Raw genomic sequence first — 18,591 nt, forward strand, 5'->3', positions numbered from 1 at the left:
TCCTTTACACACCAGTCAGAAAGGCTTTCACAGCCTATCACTGTCCTCCCTGCTAGGGAGTAGGAAGTCACCTACTTCCAGATCTTCAGGTGGGGCAGGATGGCAGAGCAGGCAAAGACATGGTGGCAGGAATGGGTCCAAGAGGGCAGAGCAGCTGTGCAAGAGACATTTGGGAACACAAAAACTTTTTAATGAAAAAATAATAAGAACTAAAAATAGACCACATATCTGTTCTTATCTTGGTGGCTGGGAAAGGCCAGAGATTGACAGTTCCAGATGAGAGAGATCCACTTTCTCCTAATTCTCTGACACAGGGCTCACTGCTGCACCCAGCAGAATTCACAAGAATGGGAAGCTCCCCAGAGGAACCCCTGAAAACATCTGCTACAAATTCAGGGGGTCAGAAAAAACTTCAAAACCTTCCCATGCTACTCCATGCCCAGTCAGCCAGCAGCACATCTGAAAATCCATCTTCTTCCTCACCACCCAGCTTCAGGATGCATCCAGCTTCTCTCCCCTCCTTGCATGTGCCCAGTGCCTGGCACAGCACACAGACCCCACATGTGCAGCAGGCAGCACCCACTGCAGCCCTGCACAGGGCTGGGTGACAGTCCCCAGCCAGCGTGCCTTGGGTTAAATCCAGGCAGCTGGCAGCAGCAACCAGCAGAGCTTGCCTCCAGCACAGACACAGAGGTGCTGCAAAGTCTGTATTAAGCACAACACAGGCCCCGGGTGCTCTTGTCATTGTCCCCCGTGGAAGTGACAGGCCCCCGAGTGGTGACACCAACAGCAGCAGATGAAAGGAGGGTGGTTGGGAATTAAGGTTTTCTTTCTGAAACTAACCAGCTTCTTGGCTTCAAAAGCATCTCGCTCATCTCGAAGTTTCTTGTTCATTTCTCTGCTCCAAAGGAAAACATAGGAAAGACACAGTGAGATGCTTGTAAAAAATAAACCCCAACAATTGAAAGTGAGAACAGAAAGACAGCTTGGGAACAGAGATTAAGATGTTGTTTACAGCTAGACATGTTGGGATTTCCATGTATCCCAGCTGAGGTCATGGGCTCTACATGGTTGCCTTAGCCAGCAGGAAAGACTAAATTCCTCCAGAGAAGGGATTACCTCGTGAAATAACATAGCCTGTAACGTGAAATAACATAGCCTGTAAAGTGCCAGAGCTGGCTAAATTGCACAACTCTGTCTGGCCCTAGAAAAACAAGCAGAGTTTAAACACTGCTTGGATACAATCCTGTAGCTTTCCATGGGAGAAATAAGCACAGTGCTGAAACCTCAGCCCCTTACAGACACAAGAGCTCAGCATTTCCCTCCAGCCTTCACCAGTTCTCACCTGAGGAGCTCCAGCTGCCGAAGGAGGCTTTGTTTCTCTTTCTGCATGTTCTTGGAGACTCTAAACACATCCCTGGGCAAAAGGCATTTTAAAATAAGGGGAAATAAATTAATGGGATAGAAAATACAAACATCCCTCTCTCAGGGGCACTCATGGTATTCTCAAAGACAAGGGCCTGCCTTATGCTAGAATTCAGAGGAAGCAGCACTGTTCTGGGAGCTGGGATGGTTGGGTTGTACCAGAGCTCTCCTTTTCGCCTCCAACATGAGAGCAAGCAACTCATCCTCTCCACTTCCTCAGGTGCTAGAAATGGGAAGGATGCTCACTGCCATCAGGATCTGAAACCTCTCAATGTTTTATATAGGTATCATTAGATTTAACCCAGAAATGAGAACAGAATTTATTAGAAGAGGATCTTGAAAGAGAGCATTATAGAGGGGATGGTGAATTGAAAAATACATGGAGAAGCCTCCTTTAGGCTGAGGAACAGCTGTATTTTTGTACTGATTTTCTAGAGCGTATTTCCCACAAAAGGTAGGCAAAAGGTAGCTATATCACTCTCTGTTTAGGCCTATATGGGCCTAAACATATAAGGGATGTTTCTTCTTTTCCTCAAAAAGAGACAGAGTCTTCTAATGAGACCAAGGCTCCTAACTAGGGATACTTATTCTTTAACTGCTGGCCCGCCTTTCTTTCTCTGTCCATGTCTTTGCCCTACCACCTCCCCTTTCCTGTTTTTTCCTCACCTGTCCTTCTGCTCTTGCTCAAGCTGAGCCTCTTTCTGGAGCTCCTGTAACTGCCCCTTCACTGCCTCTAGCTCCCATTTGCTTTTCTCCAGCTCTTCCAGCAGGTTTTCATTCAGGTGCCGGAGCCTCTCATTCTGCACGCGGGTCTCCAGCTGCTCTGAGTTCAGCGACTGCAGCTGATGTTCCAGCTGCAATGGGAGAAAAGGAGGGGTTAAACACAGAGGAAGGGTTTTGTGCTTCAGTCACAACTGTCAAAACAAGCTGAAAAAGCAGATGTAAACGATGAGGCAGAAGGGGGTAAAAACAACCTAAGTATACAGAGCCACCAGTGGCATTGAGAAGGTGAACTGGAAGGAATTCTCTCTCATCATGCCAGCACTGGGGAACCAAGTAATGCAATTAAGCACAGCTGAGGAAGTACTTAAGGCAGCATGAGGAGCCCAATGCTGTCAGGCATTGTAGGAATCAGAGTTCAAATGGGGGTCAAAGGAGGACTGGAAAAATCTGGGTGGGAGCAGGGTTGCGTCTGTTGGGACTTATTAAGCAGAGGTATTGGAATGCATCCTCTAGTTTAGGGGCTTCCTGAGCCCATGGCAGCCTAAAGGAGGATATACTGAGGTGCTAGGGGCATCTCACACTACACCTGGAAAATGAAGTGATTGGGTGGCCTTTACTACTGCTAGAGACAGGACCTTGGGCTAGAGATGTCGTTTAAATGCCACCGGGGCAGAGCTGCACTCCAGGCAGCACAAGCCCCCAGCACAAACCTGATTTGGGAAATTCAAAGCCTGCTGCCATGTACTCAGCCAGTGACTCAATTCCTTACAAATGGCTGGCATAGTCTGGGAAAGAGTCAGACAGATGCAGCTGCCAAAGCCTCCCATCTCAGATGACAAGTAGGGAATTCCAAGAGGGATCATAGCGACACTGCAGTATCCAGCCAGCCACACCCCAGCTAACCAGGATCCTCTGCTGAAGATGCTGCTCCACAGAAACTGCAGTACCTGTCTGAGAAGTTACAGCCCAAAATAATAGTATGCAATCCATGCTTATAACCAGAGAGAAACACCAAGAATCAGGTGTGATCAGGGTAGCAGGTGGCAGAGTCAGCCTCCACATATACACCTTCAGCTTGCCTTTTCTCTCAGCCTACTTTCTGCCCCTCTCAAAATAAAAGCAAAGCAGGACACCATGGCAGAAGATTAATTTTTTTCTTGCTACCCTCCTCATGCCAGCACACATGTACAACTGTCAAGAGTAGGAATGAATAGATCTCATCTTTCCTAGGTGCCTTGAAACACAAGCCTTACCTCCCGTCCCCGAGGCTAGAAGGGCAAGCCACACCCAGCTTTGCCTGGAGTCCTCCAGTCCTGTGAACACTGGGGAATATTTCAGCAAGACTACATATGCTGAGCAGTGGAGTTGAGACTGAAGCCAGCAATCCCTGCTTACAGCTTTTGGATCTTTTAATATGGCAAGGACCTGGCTTTAAATGAAGCACACTGCTCCTCCCTAAAAAATCTCCGTCACACACAACTCTCCCATTTATGTGGTCTGTCTTTAGAAGCCATGCTGTGGCATAGCACCATCACAGTACTGATCTTAGGCCACAAGAGGGACCCGATTATCCACACAGCTCACTCCAAGCTTCAGAGTTAAGAGCACCAGAACTGACTATTTGAGTAAGTGTCCATGCAGCCCAAGTGTTCTGCTCTGACCCTCAGCAAGAGCAGGTACTACCTAGGAAGAGCATGCCTGAGCTCCTAACTATGGTCCATTCCCCTCATATACTGCTCCCATCTATGGTCCCTGGACTAGGGATGCTAGAGGCCACATCTCTGACTATTCTTCCTTTCAATGATTATTTACAAGCCTATTATCCATTTGTTTGTCCAATTCCTTTTTGAACTGCGGATACTGCCTGCATCTCGGGGCCACAAGTCCAGCACAAGTGGCAGTATAAAGAAGTGTGTTCTTCTAAATCAAATTCATACTGATCTCATTGAGCATCCCTCACCTTTGCTGTTGCAGAGCTTGGGGAATAACAGTTTGGTGAGGACCTTATCCATCACTTTTCTGAGTTCATAAAGCTCACATGTATCTTCCCTTAGCCTGCTTCTCTCCAAAACCTAAAAGTCTAGACTTTCCTGGTTTCTCTTCCTAAGGCAAATTTTTCATTTTCTTAATAATATTAGCACTCTGTACTTTCATGCTCGAGAAGGACACAGTGGAACTAGAGGAGACCAGAACTGCACACACTGAGGCATATCAAAGATGTGGGCAGCAGGAAAAACACATCCTTCTATCTTATTCTCAATATCCTTCCTGAAGGCACCTCAGTTGTGCTGGCTTTTCCAGCTGCTGGACAATGAGCTGGTGATTTCAGAGAAGTGCTGTTTCATCCACATCACAGCTAGATATTCAACTGGGACACCCCCAGTCTCCAGCACCTTGCAGGTACCTGCCATACCTTGTTTCTGCGGGGGTCACATCTCAGTTCTTCAGACACCATGGAAAAAGACATCAGGAATGGACCATCCCATACAAATGTCCATGGCAGGCTAAAGGAAAGCTTGTGCTTTCATCTTTTATGTGACTGATTAATCAGTATGTCATCAAGTGCCCAAATGCAAGTATACAATATGTACCTGTCACAGAACTGTTCACTCCAGGTCATTTTGGAGCACCCAGAATATAAGAACTAGAGAAATCTGGCTCTTTTATGTCCATACACATCTTCCTTACAGACCACAAAAACCTTCAAACTCAACTTTCAAATTTTTACCCCATCTTCTTTGCCAGCATTATACAATTGTTAGGAAGACTGTGCCAAGAGAACACAAAGCAGACAAGAAAATGCATGAACAAAACATTCACAGAAGAGCATTACAGCTAAAGACAAACCAATTATTTGACAAGCCATCTTAGCACCTTCAGAGACACGGAAGGACTTCACTAACTAGAGCCAAATTATCCAGTGCTAAACTCTCAGCAGCTGAACACCATTTTCCATCAGAAAACCCCTGAGCAGAAAGCAGAGGGGGATGTGCTTTGTTAGAAAGGATTTGGATCCCGTTACCTTCTTCTGGCGGTAGAGGATTTTCTCCAGCTCCTGCTCTTTGTTGTGCAGCTCCTTCTGGAGCAGGTTACTCCTGTCATGCCTCAGTGCTTCCTGCAGAGGTAAAGATACACCCAGCACAGTAAGAGCTGTTCCTTGGCCAGACAAGCCACCACCTCTACTTCAGAACAAAGGAAGGTTGCCTTCAGGCCAAGAGAGAAAGAGAGAAGGTACCTGGCAGACCAGCTTCTCCCTTTCTACTTTGATCTGTTGTTCCATTTCTTCATAAAGGCACCTGACTTCTCGATCATGATCTGACTCCTTCCTACAAAACACAGTTGCACACAGGTCAGGAGAGAAAGAGAGTACAGAAAGGAAAGAGGAGGGTGGAAACATTCCTACTAACAGCTGTGTGGAAATGAGTGGGATTTTAACCAGGTTGAATGTCATGGGTGAGCACTGCTGCAAAGCAAACCCATGGGAACAGAACAAGATAGACTCATTTTATTACAGCAAGAAATATCTTTTTTACTGGTGCATCCTGTAACCCAGTCTCTCCTTGCATCTGAGGCAGGATCCAAGCATCAGCTGGCTCCTGGCAGCAAATGGCCATGATGTTCTCCTTACCTCTTCAATGCTTGTTCCATTGACTCTTTCTCATGATTCACCTCCTTTATGTACGATGAAACACGCAACAGAAACTCTTCAAAATTGGATAAGAGCTCTGGACGCTCCTTTCGTAGGCGAGCCCAGAGCTCCCGAATCTCATGTGGGCTGGAGCAAACATACAAGAGAGAAAGAAAGAAAAAGAGTTACTGTGTCATCTTGTGGACTGTTATTCCAACTCCAACATGCACTCAGGGCAAACTGCCATTCTCCTGTGATGATCTCTGTTACACCATTACAGCAGAGAGGGAAATTGGACAGTGACAGAGCATGCATGCAGAGTGGGATCTATTGTGAGGACAAAATAAAAAAAGTCATCTGAAGGAAGACAAGAAAAATAATCCAGGAAGCAAACATGGAATGACTGCTTTTCCAATTATTCATCGATAACACATTTGGTGTCTACATCAAGACTTGGTGAAATGAATATTCAGCAAATTTGCTGTGTGTTATAAAATCAAACTGTTATAGCATGAAGAGTTTAGCAAACATCACTGGTGGTTTTCTTACACTCAGAATGTACTGGTGGCTGCTACACTCCTCATTTTTTTAAAAGGTTTGGAAACAGAAGCACAAAAAAAAAAAAGATGCAAATTTTCTCAAGCGTCATCTCAGGATAACAATGGAGGAAGCCCTGGAGAACCAAAGAATTCTCTGAACCTGCAATAACCAATACACTGTTTTAACATTTAATTCATTGCAACTTGAGCATAGCACTTATGAACTTCATTCCCAAAGTATATTGTAAGCCTGCAGACATCACTTCATATTTCTTTTTAGGGAAGAGCTTTAATTTATTTTTTTTATCATGAAATACTTTTGAAAAATTGCCTTGAAAGATACAGAATAATTACACCTATAGTCAGTATCCAAACAGCTATTTTTCTTTGCCTATATATTTGTCCCCCTTAGTATTCTGTGGGGAAACACACAACCAAAACAAACCAACCAAAAAGCTTTTGATTTCCTCTGTCAGAATTGCATGACAGCCTTCTTTTTCTGTCTCAAGTTTAAAAAGTTATAGCATTTCATCAAATCTTCATATTTGAAATAAAAGAATATATTGAATCTTGTTATGAAATAAAACCATTTCTTTCTAGAGAAAGCAGTGAAAATATTTCAGATTCCTGCTCTCACCCCAATTAGCTTCTGTTTGATATTACTGCTTTAAAACAGCTGGTTTGGCACAAAGATGTGACATGAAGTAGCTACTGAACTCATTGCATAAAACTGCCACTAAGTGGTCAAAATAAAACACAAGATAATTTCACTTTGAGACTTCTGCTTCCCAAAGTAGAGTTATAAACAGTTGAGACTGTGTTCCCAGAACAGTAATATGGCCTTTCACAGTGTCATCCTGTTGTTTGAAGCGTAACAGCTTTGCAGAATTTTTTCCAGACAGAAGCTGTTTATCACTAAAACATGCAGGTGCTTTGCATCACAATGAAAATAAGGGAAAAAAAGTCTGTTTTGTGACAGATGTGCCTCTGAAAGCAGCAAACTCCACCACTCTCAGCTTCTGTCTCCAATCCTGTCCACCTCCTTCCCTAACCTGGACTGCTCCTGGCAAAATGGCAATGCAGTTGGAGTACAAAGCCTGAACAGAAGGACAGCCACAGATGCAGTTGCGCACCCCAGGTCCTGCAGGTGTGCATCAGTAAGAACCAGTTATGCATAATGCCTCATGTTGGAAAGCCCAAAATAAGGCTGGATGACACTGGAGCCAGCAGACTCCAGTGGAGCTACATGCAAGGGCATTAATACCAAGTTTCAAGGCTCACAGGTGCACCCCTTGGCCCAGTTTAGCCTTTCACACTCTTCCAGATCAACAGAGTTCCAAGCAGCTCCTTGAACACAGATCCTTCACAAAGACTCTTAGAACTGATTGTCTGAAAATATGTGAACAGTCACATACCATTTTGGAACAGAGAGCACACTCGTCCTCCTTACCTCATCTAACCCTAACATGCTTCTTTTCATTTGCTGCCTGTGCAGGACTTGTCTGTCACCAGCTGTTCCATTTTACAGCTGTATTACAAACTCAAATTTGGGAAACTGTGAAAAGCACTGAGCTAAAAGTAACTGGTACCCAACGAGAAAATGCAGACCGCAAAGCATTTGCTACCACGCATATGAAAACCCAAGGCAGCAATACAGAGAGCCCAAGCAGTGCTTCAGAGAACAAGCAGCTCAGTTCATCTCTTTGTTCTTTTCTGACACTTTGAAGTTTTGGTACTGAGAGATCAAAACAGGGTAGAAGCAATACCATGTGACTCCCCTACTTACTCTTCAAACAAATGGGCTGCTCCAAGCTGCTCCATCATGGAGCAGAATCGTTTCTCCTCTTCATCATCATCTGCAGGGTCCAAGTCATCTGACCAGCCTGACTCAAAGGTCTCCTCATGTCTGGAGTGATCTGTTCTCCCAGCTCCTTGACACAATTCAATCCCTATTAACTTTCCTGGTGGAAGGTGAAGAGAAGAAGAATAAACAAAGTCAAATCGGATGTCATTGAACAAGCTGCTATTTACATGGCAGCCTGCCAGAGCTCCACGGGAAGCCTCGTGCATGCCGCTGCTGTAGGATACAGCTCCTGGTCAGTGAAGAGCCTCCGTTCTGACGTCCTGAGTGAGGTCAGTGTCCGTTCCGCAGTGCTAGGACTGAAACTGGCTCCCAGCCCAGCCACAGGCTGCCAGGGCTCTGCTCACATCTGCGTGCAGATGAGCCACCACCCACGGCCTCGGGCTGCCAGCACGGAAAGCTGTGCCAGGAGGTCACCGCGCTCCCACGGAGCGGCGCTCCGGGCTCAGCCGCCGCTGGTCCCACACGCTCTCCCCGGGACTGTGTGCCTGGCCCTGAATAGCTCCATGCTGCAGTTCCTCAGCTTAAAAAATGGAGAGGAGGGGCTCATTACCCCTCCCTCCTCATGTGCTACCTCTGCTCTGAGCCAAGCGCTGCGCAACAAGGACTGCCTCTTGCTAGGATTGTGTAGGACAGAATGAATTCCCTCCCTTAAGCGCCTCCTCCTGCCCCGTCCCACCTTCAGATGGCTTCCAGCTAGCTGGATTCTGTTTCATGCTGAGACACTAATGCCACAAGAACCTCCTGCTACGCAAGGCATGTAACAAATACTGGTGGGTGGGAACAAATCCTTCTCAAAGAAACAAATCAAGCAATCCTATCTAAAACACAGCCCCTCAATCTGTATACAGAGGTCATGCCTTCAGCAGCAGTTACTCTTCCTTTCCAAAACACATCTGCTTGGTTCAAAAGGCAGAAATGACATCCCAACTACAAGACCAGGAGTCAAGGATGTTCACATGAGATGAGAACATGAAGCTACTCTAAAGGGAAAAATATCTATCATTATTATACTTCAAACTTTACCTCTTCTTACCTCCATAAATCCAGAATTTAGCTGCTTCTCTCCCACTCTTAAAATGTGCTGTAAAAAACTTGCAATGTGGAGACCAAGACCCTACTTATCATCAGTTAAAACCTGATGATCAGACAGTTAATTAAGGAGAATGGTTTAGATTAGGCACTTTTGATGTCTGCTTTTGAGAAAGAGTCATTATGTCTCATTATCTCTCTTTTACAGATGGGAAAATTGAGATGGAGATGGGGAAATTGAGGTAGAAAATGATTTGAAGATTGTTTTGATATCCTAGAAGGAGCGAGGAGCCCTCTCAAGAAGCAGACTTTATTGCAGCTTGAACAACTTTCCCTCAATTTGCCCCTGCACACTCCACAAGAAAGACAGCCAGGCCAAACTCCTGAGTTAGGGGCAAAGTCTGAAAAGGATTTCAGTGATGCCAGGCATAAAGAATAACCATAAAGAAATGCAGAAATTAAGTGTTTTGCCTAGACTGGAGCAAGTGCCATGGAGCCAGGCTATCAACACAGAGTGGTACCTGACTCAAAAAGAAAACTTGCCTAACTCTGCCAGCAATGACACCGAGTCAGATGCTCTCATGATGTCCATCTGAGGCAAATGCTTCTTTTACAATGAGATTTGGGAATAATCAAGTCACAACACAGAGGGAACTGTGGGTGCCAAGGTGCCCAGATAGTGCCCGTTCATCTGCAACACAGTGCTGGACTGGAAAGCCCCCACTCCCAACAGGACTCTTGTTTCTGACAAAAGCAGTGGAACCAGCCAACAAGAGAGGCACGGGGCAGGAACAGGTGTAGTCAGTATGCACTCAGTGGGATAAAACAGTCCCTGAACAGGCTGGTCCAAGACACTTTACTGGGTTTATTTAGAGGAGTTATTTGTAACTTCTCTTATGGTGGCTGTTTCTGACCACTCAAATTGCAGCATTAAAAGGCTCTCCCTCCCAAGTTGTGAGAAAGCCAGGAGCAAACACAATCTGAGAAATCAGGACAGCAAAATTCAGGAGCCTCTTCCATCACTTCTGAAAACCCTAGACCACACAAGTGTTCACTTGCTTTGACCTGATCCACTTAACACTTCTGTATGTCCAAGGAAGGTGCTGACAGGTGCAGATTTTCTGAGAGCTGATAAGACAGATGAGCACCTGTGCTTTCTGGTCAAGAATTAGCATTCTCCTACTGTTTGGAAAAGACAACAGTAAGAAGGTAACAAAGGCTTATTTGTCACTGTCCTAGCCTACTAACAGGACTCCTACTAATGCCCTTGAACAGCACTGCTACCAGCTGGGGACAGTTGCCAAGAGGCATATTTCTGTGCAGATGAACAACTGATCAGATAGCCAGGCAGAGTTTGCACCATGTACCCTCTCCAGCAGGAGATGTTCTGGGGCTGGCACTGCCAGGTAGGTAGGGAACAGCTGTGGGAGAAAGCAGCACAAAGCCTTGAGGGAAGGATACACACCCACCTTCTCTCATTATGTCCATGTGAGCATGGGACATTGTCCTGCATAGCTGGTGCAGCTTCAGCAAAACCACTGCACTTTCTTACCAACAAAAATCCTGTCACAGGTGGGCTTTTTCCTTCCTCTGCCTCTGTGCAGTCCTTACCTAGACCCATGCTGAACTCCACAGGTGTCAGGTATCCTTTATTATTCTGTTCCAAGCTATCAAAAACAGTCTCCAGCTGCTCAGGGGTTAGGGGGAGTTCACTCTGCAGCCGCTGCAAAGACAAAAGAATGAACAAACTTGAGGCATAGCTCAAGCCTTCCTTGTGACTGTCCCTGCCTTCCTCAGCTCTGCCCCACAGCAATGTGCCCTTTCAGCACTGCATCCTGCCCAGGGTGCAACAGTCTGCCACTAGAGCTAAGTTATGATACAAACGCCAGCCTGGAGTCATTGATTTTTTCCATTAATGGATCATTCTACCAGGACTTCAGAGAGGGAATTTCAGGTTATTTTGTTTGGAGAAAGCTCAACCCATTTCTGAACCACTGTGTGTAGCTCACTGCCTCCCTCCGTTCCTGCTCAGAGGTGGCACTGCCAGCTCCTGTGACCACTGCTGCTCCCAGGAGAGCTCTGGGCACACCAGATACCAGCTCCATGTCTTTGGCCAGGGAGAGAGGTCAGACTTGAGGGTATCTGGATTCAGTTCCAAGCTCTCGCAGAACCTGAAGGAAATGTTCAGTCCATAACAGCAAGTTAGGTTTCCCTCTGTCACCTTCTGCCTGCTGGGACCATACCCACAACATGGACAATAAGCAAAACAATTCCCCTTCATAACACACGTGCAGAGCACCTAGTGTGGAGGAGCACCCAAAGAAACAAATAACCAAAGAGTGTAAACTAAAACCTCATAGCTGTCCTTTAACCATGCAGCTTTAGATAAAAACTCAATAAAAATTTATTAAAGTAACTACAAAAATTAGACATCACACAACCCAAAGAAAAATGAGTCAATATTTAAAGTGACATGAACCTGCCAAGTGTTATTTATAGATGTGGGAAGAGATGGGGCAGGAGAAAAAAAATCCACACGTCACCTTCCTGATGAACCTTTAAAACAAAACTCACTAAGAACTACAGGGATTTTGTTAACAAGTACTTTTTTAACAGAAAGCAGCAAAATGTAGAGCAAATACAGTTCAGGTCTAAGGTGAGCTTTTAGATTAGGCTTTAGCTAGGATTGTATAACTTTTTTGTCTCAACTGTTTTTTTTGAGAGATTGATGTATTGTTCATCATGTAGGTTTTTGGGGGGGGCTTGTTTTTTTGGTTTTTTTTTAATTAAAACAAAATTTTTTTTCTTCCAGATTTCCTATCTACTGCATCCTTGATTTTTGTAAGAAAAGTCATGACATGTTTTATTTTATGCATTCCTTCAAAATTCTGAATTACAATCCCACTTGTCTCAGGAATTCCCTGGAGGTGCAAGGCACTCCTGGAAGTTTTAGTTCCTAGTAGCTGTGTCAGAGTTTGGTTCTTAGAAATATGAGTAAGACAGAGGCCACATGCACACCCACACTTGCCAAGAGTGAAGGCATGCCACACTGTCCCCTATTTTCCCACCCATGACTTTACAGATCCACCCAGGACAGAGGAACAATTTTTTTTTCCCTCACCTGCATGTCCACCTTTGTGATAAAACCCTTCTTATCCTTGTCACACAGCTGGAAGAGCTCCCTTGCTTTCTCAAGCATCTCCACCTGCACATCTTCCAGACTGCTCATTTGGTTGGGAGGAGAAACATGAGGAGCCACCCCATTCTCCTCACCCCCTTCCTCTTTTCCTTCCCAGCGGATGTATCCCAAGAGCACTCCACTCTGGTTCTCCATCTTCTCAAAGTCTTTTTCCCCAGGGCAGGGCCAAACAGAAGAGCTGTGGGGCAGGAAACAGAGAAAACTCAGTCAAATATGACCCTCCGTTTCCAACCCATACGTGATATAGTTAAATGCCTCAAGGGTTGAAAGAACAACATTCAGCACCAGATCTGGACAAAATAACCTTTGAAGTCCCCTCCAACCCAAAATATTCCACGGTTCTATGAACTGAGCAGAGCGGGGGAAGGAGCTTGTGCCAGGGGCACACCACACTGAGGTACACACCTTATGTAGGAAAACCCTGAACACAACATGGGTGTAGCTAAGCCTTCCACACATCTGTAACCCTCCACCCAGCAGGGAGGCTCTGCTGCCATCTCTCCTCCTCTGCCTCAGACACACAGTGCAGACCGAGTTCTTTGCTGGTGAAAGCCAGGTGCCAAGGGAAAGGGGAGACAAGAGGGTGGGAAGGGAACATTTAAAGCACATAGGTAAATCTGCATGGGAGCACAGCAATAGTCCCACATCAGCTAAAATGAGGCTCAAACACTGTGAGCTGCTCCTCTCTGGTCTTGGTTCCTCTGGCAATAATATGTACTTTTCCTTCTCTTGTTGCTTTTCTGCACCATGCCTTTGAGCACTAAACCTGTATTAAAACTGCAAAATCCCACAGCAGGAGGAGAGCAGATAGGAAGATGATCTGTGCAAGTGATAGAAGAAAGAGAAGAAGAAATGTCACTCCCAGCCCTCTCCCAGACAGGTCCTCTGTCTGGCCTTCTACCTCTGACATTTTCTTGTTAACGCTTTCCAAATAGTAGCTCCATTTTTATTTTTTTTATTATGCTGTTACAGTACAAAGAAAGGTCAGACAATTCTTACAGTGGGAAAAATTTAATAAGCTGGGCACTCCTGACCACTTTTCTTCAAGCCTCTGTTTTGAGAACTCATGAGCTGCCAAACAGAATTTTAATCTGAAACGTTCACCTTTATAGGAAGGAAACCACAAAACTATGGAGACATTTCAGAGGCCAAAGAAAATATTTCCCATCACTTACAAGTACCTAAAGCAAAAAGGATTGGGAGCACCCATTTAAGCTTAGCACTGTGACTGTAAAAAATGCCTACAATGCATCCCTACACCAAGCCACCTTCTTGACTTACTGATCTCATGGAGTCAGACACCTTCTCCAGACAGCTCCTCTTCAGCAATGCCACCACATTCTTGAAGCCTTGTTGCACAGATTGCTTTAGATTTCTCTGTCTGCAGTCCTGTTTTCTACATTGCAGAGCAGAAAAGAGCTGTGCAAGCAAGCTGAGAGCAGATTTAAACAGTGCTGGACAAAGAGGGCTTGAGGGTTGGGTTGCTTGGGTTTTTTTAATCTCCAAGAAATTAAAAGCCACGTACAGATGCCACGATAACAAACAAACTAATTCTGTTTGCACTCTTGGTACAATGGGAGGATAAAGAGCTTGATGGCCAGGAAGAATGTCACGTGCGAGAACGATATGAAGCTGACACAAAAGGAGAAGGCAATTATGCCCCACGCTCTTTGACTCTGTTTGTTACTGCTGGTCTGTGAGCCAGAGGATGGTTCTGCTTCACAGAACAAGCAGAACGCTTCATTCCCCCTTTTAAATCAGTGTTTTTCCAGAGCACCTCTGTTTCAAATAAATATCTGTTCAAGTGACACTATACTCTTCAGAAGGCTACCTATAAATGGGTACTATTATATGTTTCTAGTCAAGTAAACATCCCTGGCAAGCAATGGACACAGTTGGACCCAAGCTTTGGGGAACACAGGAGAGGAAAGAAAGGAAGAAAGCATAAAAAATAAGAAGGCAGACCATGTTTTTCCTCTCTTGCTCTTTCTCAAACAAACCCTCCTACCAAGCATATTTTGTGTTATGGAGACAACACAGGAAAATTTGGAGACTCTAGTTAGATTCCATGCATTAGCTGGACAGTCAGTTTGCTTCTGACAGCAAGTCTGTGTGTGAAAGTAGTAAAGAAAGTCAGAAGGAACACCAGCTGACTTTTCATATTCAAGTAAAAGTGGCAAAGCTGGCCTTGAAAGAAAAACAAGAGACCCAAATATTTCATGCTTCCTAAATTTTACAGGTGATTATAGTGAGGAATAATATTGATGAATGATAATTATTGGCTTCTACATGCCACCTTCCTGAAGGGTTTTTCCAGGCCCATTCCTTTCGCAAAGATACAGCCTCAGTACAAGCATCATCCTGTACCAGACAGCAGCATGGGTGGAAAGCAAACGGGATTTCAAAGTGAGAGCCATGACAGGATTGCAGAAAATAGCCAGAATAAGCAAAGGCACAAGTAAGCAATGTTTTCTAAAACATCCATCTAGCTGTCTAAGACACACTGAGTACCCCAGAAGTAAAGATGACCTTACTTTCTTATTATCAGCTTCATCAGTTCTAGAGCAGCACATGCAGTTCTAGAGCAGCCCATGCAGTTGACATCTGCCCAGCTTTGCTGCAGCAAACAAAAGATGATGCAAGGAGGATGTTCTGTTCTCTCTGAGACACTTTTTTGAAGTTGAAATCCAACCCATTACATCCCTACCTCTAGCATTTCCTCATTTTTTCAAAAGCCCAGCTGCACTGTGGCTCCCAAACACTGTCTGAGTTAAAAGCCTCTTAATTAGTAGAGCTGGGAGCCTGACATGGACAAAAGTCTGAAAGGATTTCACTCATGTAAAAGACCATGCCCATTAATTCAATGTTCAGAGCAGGAAGTCTCTTGTCCAAGCTGCTTCAAGTGGCTTCAAGCCAGATGTGGCTTTTTCAATGGTGAGACAGCACTGGTAGAGGAACAAAGCAGCAAATAAGAGAGAGCCCCAGAAAGCAAAATACATTGCAGCTCTGATGGACTTCTCTCCCAGAAGCCTGTGACTGAGAAATTCTTACTCTCTGTCCCTGTTTTTAAGGGCCCTGCGTGGTGCAGGTGGGGCACAAAGCAGATCTCAGCCTAACAAGTGTTGTCATACCTTCCCTAGTTACAGATCATCACTGCAAGGGACCGGGGCAGCTGCTTCATCAGCAGGATGCACATCACAGAAGGACCACTCTGAAAGAGGCTAAGGTCTTTGGAGTACCAGAACTGTGGACCAGTCTCCAAAAGTGAGGCAAGCAGAGCTGGCTTAAGTGCAGAAAGATCAGCTTGGGAAGAACCATGCTTCCCTAATGCAAGGGGCAAAGGCTGAGAAGATATGTACAGGCAGCTAATGCTTTTGGTCAGACAAACCTGCCAGGCTCTGCCAGAGGGATGAAGTCAAGCCACCTCCAGTGACAAAGCCAGTGATTGTTACCAAAACTTCTTGTCAGGATTAGTTTTTCCCGGTCCCTTCTGGCAGGAAAAGGTCAACACCAGTAAGAATCAATTTCCACACCTAACCTGGAGTCAGGACAATATCTGTATCTTGAGCCGTTGATTTCCATCATAAAAAGGTGCACAATGGGTCACAGCAGTTTGTCTAGCCCAGCATTCTGCCCTCAACAGTGGCTGTGAATGGCTGGTGAAGGAAGAGTTACAGCAGGACAAACAAGGAGAAGACTTCCCTGAAGACATCTGCCAGCCAATAGCCACTGCCAGCCTGGCGCAATTCCTTCCTTATCTTCCAAGACACTTGTCCAGCCTCCATTTGAAACTGTATGAAAACATTCACTGTTCCCATGAACACGCTGACAGAAACGAGGTGCCAGCTGTAGCCAGTGGGTGCTGACAAAGCTTTATGGGACTGTTTTTGGGGTACATGGTTTGACCAGCACCAATTCCACAAGAGATGGGGTCCCAGCTTCTGTTCAAACGAGTTCTCAGCCACCTCCACCTCTGCAAACTGTGTTGGAGACCAAAACTTCCTTTCCCAGGGCCTGGGTGATCTAATGGGAGGATGGAAGTGCCAGGGATCTAGAGGGCTCCAACACAACATGCACAAATCACCCTGGTGTATAATATTTGACTTCAGCCCTGTCTTCCCCCATGGGTTTGGCTGCCTGTGCTCAAGGTCAGCTATGATACTGTACAGTCCAGGTCTGGGCAGTGTCCAGCACCTGAAAAACCTGATACAGAGCTATAGATTACACCAGGTAACTCCTGCCATACTATGTGCTGGGGCTTAGCAAGCAAAAATTCACCTGCTCCTGCAAGACAACTTTCCCAGAGCCCAGGAAAGCAAACACAGGTCGTCTCAGACACAGCACAGAACAGGAAGTTGCCTGCCATAAAGACAGCTAGCACCAGCACTCGTATTTCTACACTGAGGAAACTGAGACCAGTCATGTAAGACTATTTTAACTACTTAAGGCATAAACTGTGGTTTGTCCTCTGCAAAGCTGTGGCAGAAAGTCAGCTGGCTCCCACAGGCTTGGCATTCTTTAGGAAAATCATAAGACTTGAATTTTAATCCTGACTCAGCTGGCCATATGGCCATGGATAAGTCACGTCACCTGCCTATGCCTAGAGACTGTCAGCTCCTCCAGTTTGGTTCCTGGTGCTTGTGACAGCTGGCACTGTTAGACTCAATATCTGAAGAATGATAATTACATGTGAAACTCAAGCATCCAAATAGCTTCAAAGCCTCAAAGCTGAAGAATGAAAAACTTGAACACAGAAACTGCAAATTTCAACAAACAGAAAGAACAGACACAAGCTGCTTTTCCTGGAAAATGGGGATACTACTTTCAAGGTAGCCACCACAGGGTCATAATTTCCAATTTATTGCCTCAAAAAGCTTATCCCCTTGTAGCTGTAAAGCAGTGTTAAAGAGGTACAGGAAAGTCATGGATAAAATGCTGTCAACAGCCAAGCCCTCATCTAGGTGACCCTGACCACCATGAGCACATGACAACTTAGGGGTGTTTTTTTTTTTTCCACAGCCCTATGACAAGGAGGAAAGGAAAGTGAGGAGTGCAGCCAAATTTCCACAGCTGGTCCTTAGATGACCCTAGTCACTGCAGTGCATTGTGCCTGCACTGAATACGCTGCATTCCTAGCAGTCCTCCCCAGTGCAGGACAATGGATCAACAGTTAATGAAGGAGGGAAAAACTAAGCACAACTGGCTGAGTGGCTTACCCAGGACTACAGAACAAGGCCAGTGTTTGGGTCCTGTAGAGGGAACCTATAAGGGAAAGCTTTCCTGTACCACTGAATTTTTGGTGACAGAGTGGTAGAAGGGAAAATTAAAGAAGACTCGTTCTAGGGGTACCACAAACTGAAGTGCTCAGATACTTGCTGGGAGGTTTCCCAAAAGACATCCTCCTGTATCTCTGCCTAAGACAATATTATTAGAAACAACAAAACCACCCCCATACTAAAGCTAAATATTTAAGCCAGTTATTTAAACAAATCAGAAGAATACACACCCTTTCCTTTCTACTCCTGATGCAGAAAAATAAGTCTTACCATTTCAAAGGAAGGAATTCACCATGTGTTTAGGCACACAGGGATCACACTTCTGGTGCATACACTGGACGAGACAGGTTTGACCCCATACGTGAGAAGCTATTACACCAAGAGGAGATGAAGGGCTGGGTAAGGGGTCACTGCTGCAGAAGGCTGTTGCTCCAGCACATTACAAATGCATAACAAAAGCAGGCCAAGATGCAGTAGGTACAAAGCATTTGTTGCTTGGCCATGGAATGGATGCAACACTCAGGAGCAGGTGAGCAACAGCTAAGTTTTACAAAAAAAGGACAATAAAAACTTCAAAGGTCCTTATACCATCTTATATCAAACATATGCCACTTGCTCTGTTTGTTCTACCTACCTGTTGGTCCCAAGGTTTTGAAAGCTAGCAATTGCTATAAAATGTGCTCATTGTAGGTCACAGTCACATCTACACATTCCAGATTTTATAGCACAGTGAGATTCAGTGATCAAATATAGGTATTTACAATTACTGTCCTAGTTGCAGGCAAAAAGCACCTATTCAGTGACAAAAGTCACAGCCATAAAAAACTGACCAGGTGAAGGCAGAGCAGATCTTGCCAGGGAAAGACACTGACCCCTGTGACAAACTTCCACAGTTGCTAAATTTCCAA

General features: G+C 45.2%; 1 protein-coding gene across 9 annotated transcripts in view; it reads right to left on the reverse strand.

The window, feature by feature from the left end:
* CRACR2B (calcium release activated channel regulator 2B) overlaps positions 1-18,591 on the reverse strand; it is a 46,245-nt gene that overhangs the window by 14,438 nt on the left and 13,216 nt on the right. For 8 of the 9 annotated variants that reach the window (XR_004498053.1, XR_004498052.1, XM_015629996.1 and 5 more), the window contains 9 exons: positions 12,330-12,585; positions 10,820-10,931; positions 8,102-8,276; positions 5,777-5,923; positions 5,384-5,474; positions 5,171-5,263; positions 2,092-2,279; positions 1,346-1,417; positions 844-898 (listed from right to left, as the gene is read on the reverse strand). Coding sequence is in view for 7 of the 9 variants with exons in the window: in XM_015629996.1 (XP_015485482.1) it covers positions 844-898; positions 1,346-1,417; positions 2,092-2,279; positions 5,171-5,263; positions 5,384-5,474; positions 5,777-5,923; positions 8,102-8,276; positions 10,820-10,931; positions 12,330-12,542 (1,146 nt within the window). In the remaining 2 variants the exon portion in view is untranslated. Of the gene's footprint in view, positions 1-843; positions 899-1,345; positions 1,418-2,091; positions 2,280-5,170; positions 5,264-5,383; positions 5,475-5,776; positions 5,924-8,101; positions 8,277-10,819; positions 10,932-12,329; positions 12,586-13,688; positions 18,584-18,591 lie in introns of those variants that run through there. The other variant, XM_015629998.3, reaches the window with a different exon arrangement.

This window comes from Parus major, chromosome 5, assembly GCF_001522545.3.
Source record: "Parus major isolate Abel chromosome 5, Parus_major1.1, whole genome shotgun sequence".
NCBI lineage: Eukaryota > Metazoa > Chordata > Aves > Passeriformes > Paridae > Parus > Parus major.